The 14,053-nt window shown below is 38.8% G+C and overlaps 1 protein-coding gene across 1 annotated transcript; it reads right to left on the minus strand.

The window, feature by feature from the left end:
• Positions 1–5,158: 5,158 nt before the first annotated feature.
• On the minus strand, positions 5,159–8,706 carry LOC132650655 (zinc finger protein 260-like; the record flags this gene model as incomplete). The annotated part of the gene is made up of 1 exon (XM_060376005.1): positions 5,159–8,706. A coding segment is annotated over one exon (1,752 nt), but the record flags the coding sequence as incomplete, so codon positions are not given.
• Positions 8,707–14,053: the final 5,347 nt, after the last annotated feature.

The following is a 14,053-nucleotide window of genomic DNA, read 5'->3' on the forward strand; positions in this document are numbered from 1 at the left end:
TTCCACAAGACTCCCTGAGTTCTGCCTAATGTTTGTTTGGCTGTGGGTCTCTGCAACTTTTTCCATTATCTGTTGGATGAAGCCTCTCAGATGACAGTTATGCTGCTCTCCTGTCTACAAACATAGCAGAGTATCATTAATAGAGAGAGTTGGGTCTCTCCCATGGGTTTGGTGTCAAGTTGTGCCAGTTATTGGTTGGCCATTTCCTCAATCTCTGTGCCATCTCTTATCCCTGCATATCTTGTAGGTGGTCAAATTTTGGTAGAGGGTTTTGTGAGTTGGTGTTCCCCTCCCTCCTCAGGCTACAGGATTTGTATACTTTAGTCTCATTATCCCTGATGCTAGGAGTCTCAGTCAGGGTCACCCCCATGTCTTCCCAGGCACCTCCAAAATTCCAGGTCTTCATCTTTTCTCAGAGATGCCTCAACAACAATTTCCCTTCTCTTCTAGCCCACTTACTCACTCATGCCCACTTTACCCACACCTCTCCTGTTCCTCTCTTCACCCCCCTCACCCACTTCCTTTCTCCCTCTACTTCCCATGTATGTCCCCTTCTTAGTGATATTCAAGTATCCTCTCTTCAACCCTCCATATTACTTAGTTTATTTAGGTCTGTGGGTGGTACGATGGTTATCCTGTACTATATGGATAATATCTCAGGTTGGTTATTTTTGTAGACTCTGTGTTCTCATGGATCAATGCATAAATTTAGACAAGGGTATCACAAAAGTGTAACACACTGTGTCCTGACAGGTGGTACATACTTTCACTTTGATTACTTGTAATCAGTGTTTTCTAGGCTTTTCTACTACAGAGTTAATACCCTGCACCCCCATGAGTACCTTGACACTCTGTGTTCTTGGTCCTCATCAGAATGTTAATGTATTTGCCATACTCTTACTTCAATATGGATTCACGATTTATGTGCCTTCTATAGTGGACTGGACTGTTATTGTTTGTTTTAGTCTGCTGGGACTAAGTGACAAATGATTTATAAACAAAGGCTTTACTTTTCAGTTTTGAACTCTGGAAAGTCTAAAGTTTAATTATAAGGTCTAGTTGGGGGCATGCTTGTCTACAGTCCTGTTCTCACTTTAAACTTAGTGTTCTAAAGGGCCACATGATTTTATAGGATCTCTTCAACAAGGTTACAAGCCTATTTATAAGGGCTTCACCTCCAAGACCTGAGTATCTTCCAAGGATCTCATGCAGATCTGTTACTTTGGGTCTTAGGACTTCAACATAGGAATTTTGGGAGAACGTAGATATGCATATCATTTTGATGTTTATATTGTTTTGTCATTTGACCAATGAGAGCTTATAAACCTGGCTTCTGTGTCTTTTATATTCTTTCCATTTTTAATCTTAATTTTTATTCATTACACTTTATTCACTTTGAATCCCTCCATGCCCCCTCCGTCCTCCTCTCCCAATCCCATCCTCCCTCCCCCTTCTCCACAAATGTGCCTCCCCAAGTCCACTGATAGGGGAGGTCCTCCTCTCCCTCCCTATGATCGTTGTCTATCAGGGCTCATCACGAATACCTTCACTGTCTTCCTCTGTGGCCTGGTAATGTTGCTACCCCCTCAGGGGGAGGTGATCAAAGAGTAGGCCAATCAGTTCATGTCAGAGACAGTCCCTGTTCCCATTAAAATGGAACCCACTTGGACACTGAACTGCCATGGGCAACATCTGTGCAGGGTTCTAGTTTATCTCCAACAATGGTCCTTGGTTGGAGTATCAGTCTCAGAAAAGACCCCTGTGCCCAGATTTTTTTGGTTCTGTTGCTCTCCTTGTGGAGCACCTGTCCTCTCCAGGTCATATTATTTCCTACTTCTTTCATGAAGTTCTTTGCACTCTGTCCAAAATTTGACTACAAGTCTCAGCATCTTCTCTGATACCCTGCAGGGTAGAGCCTTTCAGATTACCTCTGTGGTAGGCTCCTGTCCTATTCCCTGTTTTCTCCCTCTTCTGATGTCCACCATCTTTGCCTTTCTGAATGAGGATTCAGCATCTTAGCCAGAGTCCTCCTCGTTCATAAATTTCTTTAGTTGTCTAGATTTTAGTATGTTTATCCTACATTTTATGTCTATTATCCACTTATGAGTAGTATATACCCTGTGTGTCTTTCTGCTTCTGGGATACCTCCCTCAGGATGATCTTTTCCAGTTCCCACCATTTGCCTGCAATTTTCATGATTTCCTTGTTTTTTTTTTTGTTTTGTTTTTTGTTTTTTATTGCTGAGTAATATTCCATTATGTAGATGTACCACAATTTTTGTATCCATTCCTCAGTTGAGGGGGGCATCTGGGTTGTTTCCAACTTCTGACCATTACAAATAAAGCTGTTACAAACACGGTTGGACAAATGTCTTTGTTGTATACTCGAGCATCTTTTGGATATATGCTTAGGAGTGGAATCTTGAGGAAGCAGTATTCCTAATTGTCTGAGAAAGTGCCAGATTGATTTCCAAAGTGATTGTACAAGTTTATATTCCCACCAGGAGTGGAGAAGGGTTCCTCTTTTGCAACATCCTCTTCAGCATGTTTTGTCCCTTGAGCTTTAGATCTTAGCTATTCTGATCGCTGTAAGGTGAAATCTCGCAGTTGTTTTGATTTGCATTTCCCTGATGACTAAGGGTGTTGAGCATTTCTTTAAGTGTTTCTCTGTCATTCCTCTATTGAAAATTCTGTTTAGCTCTGTATCCCACTTTTTTAATTGGATTACTTGAGTTGTTGCTGTTTAACTTCTTGAGTTTTCTATATATTCTGGATATTAGCCCTCTTGTCAGATATAGGGTTAGTGAACATTCTTTCCCAATCTGTAGACAGGGTTTTTGCTTTACAGAAACTTTTCAGTTTCATGAGGTCCCATTTATTGATTGTTGTTTAGAGCCTGTGTTGTTGGTGTTTTGTTACACCAGCAAAGACACAGGACCTGAGAAAGAGATTTTCCTGGCACAGGCAAGAAGAGCATAAGAGTCCTTTCCAAAGCAATGGTTTTCGTTAACAAAGCAATCACCAGAATTTACTTAGGGCATATAGATAAGTTCAAATGTGGGTTCACCTAATCAGAGCCATTCTAAATTAAGTCCTATTCTCAATGTGATAACAATGTAAAAGTAAGAGATAAAAAGCACTCTTGGCTCAAAGTAATGCAGAAATAGATGTAAAAAATTTAAAATTATGGTCAGAAATGCCGCTGGAATGTTTACTTTTGACCACAAATTCTTATCTCAAAATGAAGTAAATGAGGCCATGAAAGTAGATTGCTCAGGGAGCAATGCCATCTGGTAATAATGTCTTATCTATGAGGGCGATGTTACAATACTACAGTTCTCACTTACAGAAAGGACAGAGCACAATTTCAGAAAACTTCTAACGTCCCTGTGTACACTATCCCTCAGGAAAAAAATCTATACCTTGAAAGATAGTTTGCATTTTGAAATCATTTTGTAGCCATGCCTGTTTTAGAAGTGTCCATGGAGGTGTGCATGGTGGCACACAGCTGTAATCCCAGCACTCAAGGAAGAAGAGGCAAACAGATTTATGTGATTTTGAGGATGGCTGGGTCTACAAAGTGAGTCCAGAACAGCCGAAGCTACACAAGAAAACTGTGTCTCAAAAACAACCAACCAAACAAACAAATTGAAAACACACTCTGTGGAACAATCTGGCCTCAGTCTGAGAGATTAGCCTGCACTGAATAATAGATTTAGGATGACAGGGATGCATTTCTGAGCTAAGCTATGATTTTTAAGTGGTCTATCCTTGAATCAAGGAATTAAAGTATAAAATAAGATGTACGAAGGAACCATTTTCCTTCTTATGAACAGCAATAAGTCTTCATATTCTACAAATAATTTTTGTTATCTATAAATGGCTGCATTGCTTTGTTAACTTCATCATTTATAACCAGATACTAGACATATAAATATAGGGTAATCATACTAAAATCTGTAGGGCTAAAGAAGCTAAGCAAGAAAGAGGACCCTGGGTAAGATGCTCAGTCTCCATTCAGAAATAGAAACAGGATGGACACCAGAAGAGGGAAAAAGCAGGGAACTGGACAGGAGCCTACCACAGAGGGCCTCTGAAAGACTCTATGCAGCAGGGTGTCAAAACAGATACTGAGACTCATAACCAACCTTTGGGCAGAGTGCAGGTAATCTTATGAAAGAAGGAGGAGATAGAAAGACCTGGAGGGGACAGGAGCTCCACAAGGAGAGCAATAGAACCAGAAAAATCTGGGTACAGGGATTTTTGGAGACTCATACTCCAAACAAGCACAAAGAATGGAGATAATGTAGTACCCCTGACAGATTTAGCACATTGCAGCTCAGTGTCCAAGAGGGTTCCCTAGTAATGGGAACAAGGACTGTCTCTGAAATGAACTCAGGGCCTGGCTCTTTGGTCACCTCTGCCTGCATGGGGAACAGTCTTACCATTCCACAGAGGAAGACAATGAAGACAGTCCCTGTTAAACCTGATAGATTAGGTTTAGATGGATGGAGAGAAGTACCTCCCCTATCAGTGGAGTGGGGGGGCATAGGAGAAGAAGAGGGAGATGAGGAGGGGTCTATAGCAGGGATACAAAGTGAATAAACTATAATCAATAAAAATAAAAATGAATTAAAAAATGCTGGAGTGTGTTTGTGTATACATACATGTTATTGTGTATAGGTGCTAGTGAGAGTACAACTTATTGCTGTTTATTATCTACATCCCATATATAAGTTCTTGACATGGAACATAATGAGTCTTTTGGCCAGTGACCACACTGGCCCTTATTTAGCCTGAAAATATATTTACATATCTGCTAGTGTGTGAATTTGCATATACAGCAGCCCAACTATAGAAACATTAGAAAAATCTGTAGCAGTGATATGGACTACTCAGGGATAGAGCTCAAATCATCAGGCTTAGCAATAACTAAATTTACCCACTGAGACAATTCTCTGACATTCACTTGCAGTTTTGAGAAAGTCTTATGAACAAGTCTCTACTCCTAAGAACCAACACGTTCCAAAATGTGACAGGAGTGTATAATATTCATTTGCAAGTAGCATTTATTATTCAAATCATTTTATATTATTCCATCCTCTGATGACAATATATTCATAATCTGAATAAAATACAATATTGTACTGATGTAATGTTTCAACTAAATTTTGTGCATGTCAGTGAGCTCAGTGGGAAGACTGTGTTATGCAAAACTGACAACATAAATTTGAAGATCATATAAGCATGACTAAAATATACCCCACAAAGTGTCACACAGTTTTCATATATCTGTCATAGCCTAAGAATGAATAGTCCACTAAACACACAACATGTTTTGAAATAAATCTCATTGCTGTTACATTAACTAGCACCTCTAGATAAATCTCTAAGAAGGCTAGATAAATATCTAAGAAAGCTAGATAAATCTCTAGGAAGATGATGTGCCATATAGTAAATGTGGGAACATGCAGAAACATGGAACTTCAAACAACATATACATATATATACACACACATACTATTAAGCATTTATTAATTATTGATATCCAAGCAAGGCTTAAAAACAAACATTTTAAATGAATTTGTGAAAACATAAAAAAAAAATACCACACGTTCTCAGAGACCCTTCCTTGAAAACTATGATCACAGACTACCTGATATAAATAAGCAATGGACCACATAGATGATGGGGATCCCATTCTATACATTGCACAGAAAAATACCTTTCACCAAGTGGAAATGCATTAGAATATGAACAGCCACCACAGAAGGAATATCAGAACAACCTCATAAACTTCTGTGAATGGATTTACTACACATACAGCAAATTCAATCCCTACTCCAATGTTCAAAATTCAGACCACAATCACAAATGGTGTTCTGTTCCATTATATTTAAGGGAACATGATAAATAATTTACTTCCTCCAAGGCTATGATAAAAACAGATACAAAAAAGTTTCTTTTCTTGAAAATGGATACATTTATTATGTACAGAGTAATCAACTCCTTTGTACAAATAGCGTTGCTCTCCTATGAATTCTTTTCTACTTCCTGATATCACGATAATATAAGATATTTACAGTACTAGAGACATGGCTTTGCAGTTAAGACAAGTTCATTCCCAGGACCTAGGTAAGATTTTTGACAACTTTCTAGAATTCCTGGTATGAGAAGATCTGGTCTCAGAAAGACCAGACGATAAGGTCTGGTCTTCATGGAAACTAGAAAGGACAGGCACATCAAAAACACAAAGACAAACTGTTATCACATAATGGAAATTAAAACAAATTCTTAAATATGTTTATTCATGAATGTTTTACTTATATAAGAATTCATTACTGAACTCAGGTGTTGAGGCAACTACAGGCTTATCTATAAATGTTTTCTACATCATGAATTCTTTCATGTAACAGAAATCAAACACATACATTTGAAGTCAGAGAAATGAATACTTCTCAGTTGATGGTATCATTTGGGAATGTTTAAGAAATGTATCCCTGCTGGAGAAAGTATGTTACCACATAGGTTACATTAATAAGGTTTCTCTAGAGTGTGAGCTCTTTTATGTATTAGGGGATGACTGTTACATGCAAAGGCTTTACCACATTGCTTACATTCATATGGCTTCTCTCCAGTATGTGTTTTTTATGTCATAGGAGATTACTATTATGTCAAAATGCTCTATCAAATTAGTTACATTCATAATGTTTCTCTCCAGTGTGCATTCTTCTATGTAGATGGAGATTATTATGGCATGAAAAGTTTTTCACACGTTGGTTACATTTATAGGGTTTCACTCCAATAAGTGTTCTTGTTCAAGATAACTCTTACATGAAAAGACTTTATTATGAGACTGTTGTAAAAAGGTGATTCCACACGGCTTACCTTCATAAGGTTTTTCTCCAGGATGTGTTCTTTTTGTCTTCAGAGACTACTCTGAAATGCATAGACTTTATAGACTACTCTGAAATGAATAGACTTTATCACTTTGGGTACATTCATAAGATTTCTCTCCAGTGTGAATTTTTTTATGTACTACCAGATGACTGTTCTGTACAAAGGCTTTATGACATTCATTGCATTCATAAGGTTTCTCTACAGGGTGAGTTCTTTTATGTCTTAGGAGAACACTGTTATATGCAAAGGCTTTACCACATTGGTTACATTCATAAGGTTTCTCTCCAGTGTGAGTTCTTTTATGTCTTAGGAGAGCACTGTTACATGCAAAGGCTTTACTACATTCGTTGCATTCATAAGGTTTTTCTCCCGTGTGAGTTCTGTTATGTAATAGGAGTGTACACCTCTGTGCAAAGGCCTTACCACATTGGTTACATTCATAGGGTTTTTCTCCAGTGTGAGTTTTGTTATGTACTAGGAGAGTATACCTCTGTGCAAAGGTTTTACCACATTGGATACATTCATAAGGTTTTTCTCCAGTGTGAGTTCCTTTATGTCTTATGAAATCACTGTTACATGCAAAGGCTTTACCACATTGGTTACATTCATAGGGTTTTTCTTCAGTGTGATTTCTTTTATGTCTTAAGAGATTACTGTTACATGCAAAGGCTTTATCACATTGGTTACATTCATAACGTTTTTCTCCCGTGTGAGTTCTTTTATGTTTTAGGAGTTCAGTGTTAGATGCAAAGGCTTTATCACATTGGTTACAGTCATAAGGTTTTTCTCCAGTGTGAGTTCTTTTATGTCTTAGGAGATGACTGTTCTGTGAAAAGGCTTTACCACATTGGTTACATTCATAATGTTTCTCACCTGTGTGAACTCTTTTATGTATTAGGAGAACGTAGTTGGATGCAAAGGCTTTACCACACTGGTTACATTCATAGGGTTTCTCTCCAGTGTGAGTTCTGTTATGTAGTAGGAGCTTTTGGTTAGAAGAAAAGGCTTTACCACACTGGTTACATTTATAAGGTTTTTCGCCAGTGTGAGTTCTGTTATGTACTAGGAGAATATACCTGTTTGCAAAGGCTTTACCACACTGGTTACATTCATAGGGTTTCTCTCCCGTGTGAGTTCTGTTATGTAATAGGAGTGTACACCTCTGTGCAAAGGCTTTACCACATTGGTTACATTCATAAGTTTTTTCGCCAGTGTGAGTTCTTTTATGTATTAGGAGACCATTGTTGTATGCAAAGGCTTTACCACACTGGTTACATTCATAGGGTTTCTCTCCCGTGTGAGTTCTGTTATGTAATAGGAGTATACACCTCTGTGCAAAGGCTTTACCACACTGGTTACATTCATAGGGTTTTTCTCCAGTGTGAGTTCTTTTATGTCTTAGGAGATCACGGTTGCATGCAAAGGCTTTACCATACTGGTTACATTCATAAGGTTTTTCTCCATTGTGAGTTCTTCTATGTGTTAGGAGATGACCATTATTTGCCAAGGCTTTACCACATTGGTTACTTTCATAATGTTTCTCCCCAGTGTGAGCTTTTTTATGTATTAGAAGAGTACTGTTACCTGCAAAGGCTTTACCGCATTGGTTACATTCATCAGATATCTCTCCTATATGTGTCCTTTTATGTCTTAGGAAATGACTGTTATGTGCAAAAGCGTTACCATATTGGTTTGATTCATAGCGGTCCTCACGAATATGCTTACTTTCATGTGTGTGGAGACTCCTGTGATATGTAAAGACTTGGTCATATTGAGTATCTTCAGGGGGTTTGTCTCCACTATGACTATTTTCATACCTGCAAAGATAATTGATACATATGAAAACTTTATCACATTCATTACACTGATGAATCTAATTGTCCATGTCACTTAATTTTACAATTTGGTGTAAAGGTAAATAGGAATTACATCTTAGTTTTCATCATTATTTTCACATTCACGGTTTTCTCCTTCTCTAGGGGGTGTTTTGTATATTTGAAAATACCTGTGATGGTGAAAATATTTGTCACCTTGCTCACATTTATACTATACTTTCTTACTTTATTCTATAAGATGCTTTACCACATATTTGTACAAAACTGCAAGACCTCAGAGTTTTAACTCACTGATTAGGTTAATAAATTTCCCTATACTGCACACCACGGTAAATTGGCAAAGTTAACTGTGAGAAACAGAATAATTTATATATTCCTAAAACTACATTTTCTGAAGTGTGATTTTTGTCAGAATTCCTAATGAAGTTGAATAACCAGTTAATTGATGTTGTTGTAATATTATGTGAAAGTGTGTCTGTGTATTGGAATGCTGATTGCTGAGACAGCAGAAAGCTAAGTGCTGAGCAGATTGCATAATTCTCTTTTTATGGTCCATCACCTGCCCTATATTTTGTAAACATTTGTCCTTCCTTATATTGGAAATAATAAAAAGCTGACACTGATAGCAGGGCACAAAATGGAAGGCAGAACTTCTGAGTGAGAGAGGTTTGCTGGAAAGAAGAAAGCAAATGACAGGCGATTCACCAGCAGGACAGAAGGGTTAAGAGATAGACATGAAGATGAACAAAGAGGTAGCGCTGCCCATGTAGCAGGACACTGTATTAGGTTTATTTGTGTTAGGGAAAAAGAGGGTTCAGAATCCAACCAGGTAAATTACCTAAGCTTTAAAATATAAAATAGTCTCTGCATCATTATTTATACTGCTTGCATCTCTGAATAGCCCATATAAAGCATAATAGGTATCCCCATTTAAACATCTACTCATAATGGGGACTACTATTTATTTTAGTTGTTTTGAGTGGTATATTGTTTCTTTCAATATATCTATGACTTGTATTCATTGTGATATATGATATCCCTATTAAAAGAAGAATAATAAATGACATGGTTTCACGTTGCATTCACACATTTGATTTTTGTTCATTATAGATATGTGCTATAGGGATTATGGTTTTTCCACAACAACATTCCTGACTCTAAAAATCTGTCCTTCTCACAAAGCTTAGCAACATTATTACAAGTGTATGAGTAACCCCAGCTTTACTATGGACTACTTTAGTACAATGTTTTCTACATACTTTCAGCAACTATTTACTGTGAATACCTTTAGCAATATCTGAGTTGTAGGAAACTAAAGAAATGCAGCTCCACCTCATAGCGCTAACAAGGCTATGATTTAAATGTTGATCTTGCATGAGGTATGGTTTCCTTGCATTCTTAGAGGAGTGCCTTGCAAACACACATCAAATACCTAACATGGAGGTAAATAGTTTAGTAACAAGTTAGTAATCATCAGTTATGCTCTGCCTAACATAAGCCTGGGCTTTTAGGCATCTCCATACGACCTTCTGGGACAACAACCAAGTTGCTTGAGAAAATACAATGTTGGGTGTATTTCTTTGCCCTCCAACCAGCAGCGGAGGAGTTATCCCCTTCTCCAACACCCTTGTCAGTATGAGTGAGCTGTCTCTTGTCCTGTTAAACTTCACCATTCTGATGTGTAAAATTAAAGCTCAAAGTAGTTTCATTTGCATTTCCTTAAATGCTAAGGATGCTGAACCACTGTTTCTCAGCCATCTGAGATTCTCCTGTTGAGAATTCTCTGTTGAGATCTACAATCTGTTTTTTTTATTTTATTTATTTTATTTTTTAATATTATTTATAGTTTATCAACTTTTTATCTCAGCTGTAGCCTGCTCCCTCATTCCCTTCCAATCCCACCATCCCTCATCTCCTCCATGCACCTTTCCAAGTCCACCAATAAGGGAGGTCTTCCTCCCCTTCCATCTGACCTTAGCTTATCAGGTATCTTAAGTACTGGCTGCAATGTCCACCTTTGAGGTCCAGCAAGGCTGCTCCTCCCTCGGGGGGGGGTGTGGGGGGTGTTCAAAGAGCCAGCCATTGAGTTCATGTCAGAAATAGTCCCTGTACTCTTTACTAGAGAACACACTTAGATACTAAGCTACCATGGGCTCCATCTGAGCAGGGGTTCTAGGTTAGATCCATACATGGTCCTTGATTGGAGATACAGTCTCATAAAAGACCCCTGTGCCCAGATGTATTTGGTCCTTGTGATCAAATCTCCAGGTAATACTCTCTTTTTTTTTCATATGATTCCTTGTCCTCAGAGGACCAGACCCACAGTGCAAGTGATGCTCAGCACAGAACTCACTGCCTTGGAAGATGTTTTTCTAAAGAAATAAAATAAAATTTCTTAAGCATAAGAATAAAAGCTTTGATCTAAGGTCTGTGAGGATGGCAACAATGTCTGATTTAATGACTGTGCACGCAGATACACACAGATAATAATAATCAGAGGTGCCCTCATCCACCCCCTCAGAAATCTCATAAAAAGTTAATTACATAAGAAACCCTCCCTTAAACAAATACTTAAAAGCCTAAGGTCTTGCCAGCCATGCTTGGGCAAGCCTATAATCTAGGCACATGAAAGGCAGACACAGGCTTTTCTCTGTGGGTTCAATGTTGGCCTGGTTGACAAAGAGAGTCCAACACAGACAGGCCTACATAATGAAACTCGGTCTTAAAAAAATATAACAAAAAATCTGAGACGGATTTGGTGGCACAGGCCTTGAATCCCAGTCCTCTGGCAGGAAGAAGCTGGCCAGTCTGTGAGTTCAAGGTCAGCCTAGTCTACAGATCTAGTCCAAGACAGCAAAGGCTAAAATAGAATCCCTGTCTCAAAATATCAAATCATAATATATATCTGTGTGTGTGTGTGTGTGTGTGTATTAGCTGTATACATACACAGAGAAATTTATTCTGTCAGTTCTTTTTATGTGTAGAGCCTTCACTAGTACAGCTTTCTGTTTTCTTCATCTTCCCATTGAAGAATTTTTACCTGATACTAATACTCCAATGTGTCAGGTTTTTCCTTCTTTCTTTTCTCCTGTGTTGTCTCTTATCTTCCAGGAAAAAAGTGGCTGCAGTTTACCTAACCCCAGCATGAATTCACAGAACAAAAATCTCCTTGCATTTTCTAAAATCTCTCTCTAATTCTTAATACTCTTGGCACCCTTCCACCTGTGGGACAGACTGTTCATTCTGCTACAGGTTGAATAACAGTTGTGCAATATCCACCTTGATTCCAGCAGGAAGAGGGATATTGCATCCTGAGTGCTGGAAGACATAGGGTAAGCTAAGGGAGGACAGACACAAATGATGATGAAATGCAAATCTCTGTAGATCTGAAGATTTGGTACTGAAAGGAAAGCCTGAGCCATAGATCACTAAGCCTTGTCCCTTCAGTACAGTCTAAACCTATGGGAGGTGCTCATGTCACTCAAGACTCACTGGCCAATCAGGATCTTCCATCGCTCCATTTGAGGAAAAGGCTGGTTCTTCCTGGCGCCATGGCACATGTTCTCTCTATAGCTGAGCTGAATTGAATGGCTGGTGGGCTCTGTTATGAGCGTAGCTGCTGTGTGCTGTGAGGGGATTTCAGACAATTTCCAAAGATGCAACGTGGTGAGTTTGTCGTCAGTGCCCCCATCCTGGTGGAGCAGGAGGCTGAACAACAGGAGCTGCTGTTTAGGGTCTTTCATTAGGCTGGGTGGGAACCAGCAGCCAGAATCAGCCATGGGAGATGTTCCTTTTCCTAGCCCTGAACAGAGCAGAGCATCTGAATATCTTGACTATATTTGTTGGGAGCAGAGAAAACTCATTTCCGGAACAGAAGGTTAAAATGAAATCTTTATTTTCTGAGCTCAGGGAGGCAGCCAGTTCAGGATCTGAACGGTGACCCAGATTAAGCTTTATTGTATATTTAACGAGTTAAATCCACAAGGGGAGGGCACCTTGGTGAGTCCTGGGGTCATCCAATCAAATTTTAACATTGTGGGTTAGGCAAGGGAGTTTCTGTTGGAGGGTGTGTTGATCCAGGTCACTGGGCTCAAGGTCTTTAACTGTTTTCCAAGACATTTGGTCTGGATTCCAAGGCCCTTCATTTATATCCCTTGACATGTGTTCTGGAGCTCAAGGTGATAAAGAAACAAAGACATGAGTGCTCTGTCCGTAATAAGGCAGGGCTTTGTAAGTGATATATTTTTGCAATTTAGGCACATTGGTTAAGGGAACAGCAAGTTTTACCACTTAACTGATAATTAGGAAAATGTTTCAAGGGGTTGAGTGGGAGATGGCGTTGCAAGCTTGGGAATGTGTAGTTAGTTTAATCTTGCTAGTAAAATGGAAGAGCTGCTTGGAGAGGGCTGGGGCTCTGGAGGCTGCCTCCTTACACACTATGGGGTTGCATGTTCACAAAATATTTGCAGCAGGGGCTTGATCATATAAATGTCCTTGGTAGTGTGAAAACTCAGAGAGGCCTAGATTCTAGTATCTATTACAAGTTCTGACCTTGGCATTTAACATTCAGGTATAAGATTCCTTTGGAGTTAATTTTATGGAGGTTGTAAATAACATGTGTTGAGTAGCACTTCATTGTAAAGCTGTGATGTAAATGAGTAGAATTGTTGAAGTAAGTGATTTGCCAATATTTAGGTAACAGGAAATCATACCACATAGAGTTTAGCAAAGGGCTAAGTAGATAAGTACTATGCCAAGCAGGACTGTTAGAGATTAGGATGCTAGAAAACACATATTTGCTCAAGTGAATACTCAACAAATTTGTCTCCAGCCATAACCAAGAATTCAGCCCTGATTTGTACCAACCATTGGCCCATCTCCATGTCAAAGCATCTAACAACTTGTTTAATTGCCACTACATACTCACAGCCAACATTAAATGCTACACCCTCTCCAGTGTCGTCTGTGTAGCATATCAATAGATTGTGCTACTAGGCGGGAGATAACTTTTCTTTGGAAATATGCCCCCTGGAGGTCCCTAGCAAGAACCCTAACATGGCCATCTAAGCCAAAAAGACGTATTCTGAAAGTCCCACGCTTATGCGGTTGCAAGATTGGATCGATGAGCCTTTTTGCTGTTTCTCTATGATTCTTGGAACAGGACAATTATGTATTCAAGAAAACATTTCTACTAGATTACTGAAAGCTTTAGCAAATAAGAGTAGAAGGAAAATAAAATTTTAGGAGAGGTAATAAATCAGATTCAGCATCAGGAATTGCTCTTGGAAAAACCAAATGTAGGTAGTAAAAGGACAAGAG

Source organism: Meriones unguiculatus (genome assembly GCF_030254825.1).
Source record: "Meriones unguiculatus strain TT.TT164.6M chromosome 13 unlocalized genomic scaffold, Bangor_MerUng_6.1 Chr13_unordered_Scaffold_28, whole genome shotgun sequence".
NCBI lineage: Eukaryota > Metazoa > Chordata > Mammalia > Rodentia > Muridae > Meriones > Meriones unguiculatus.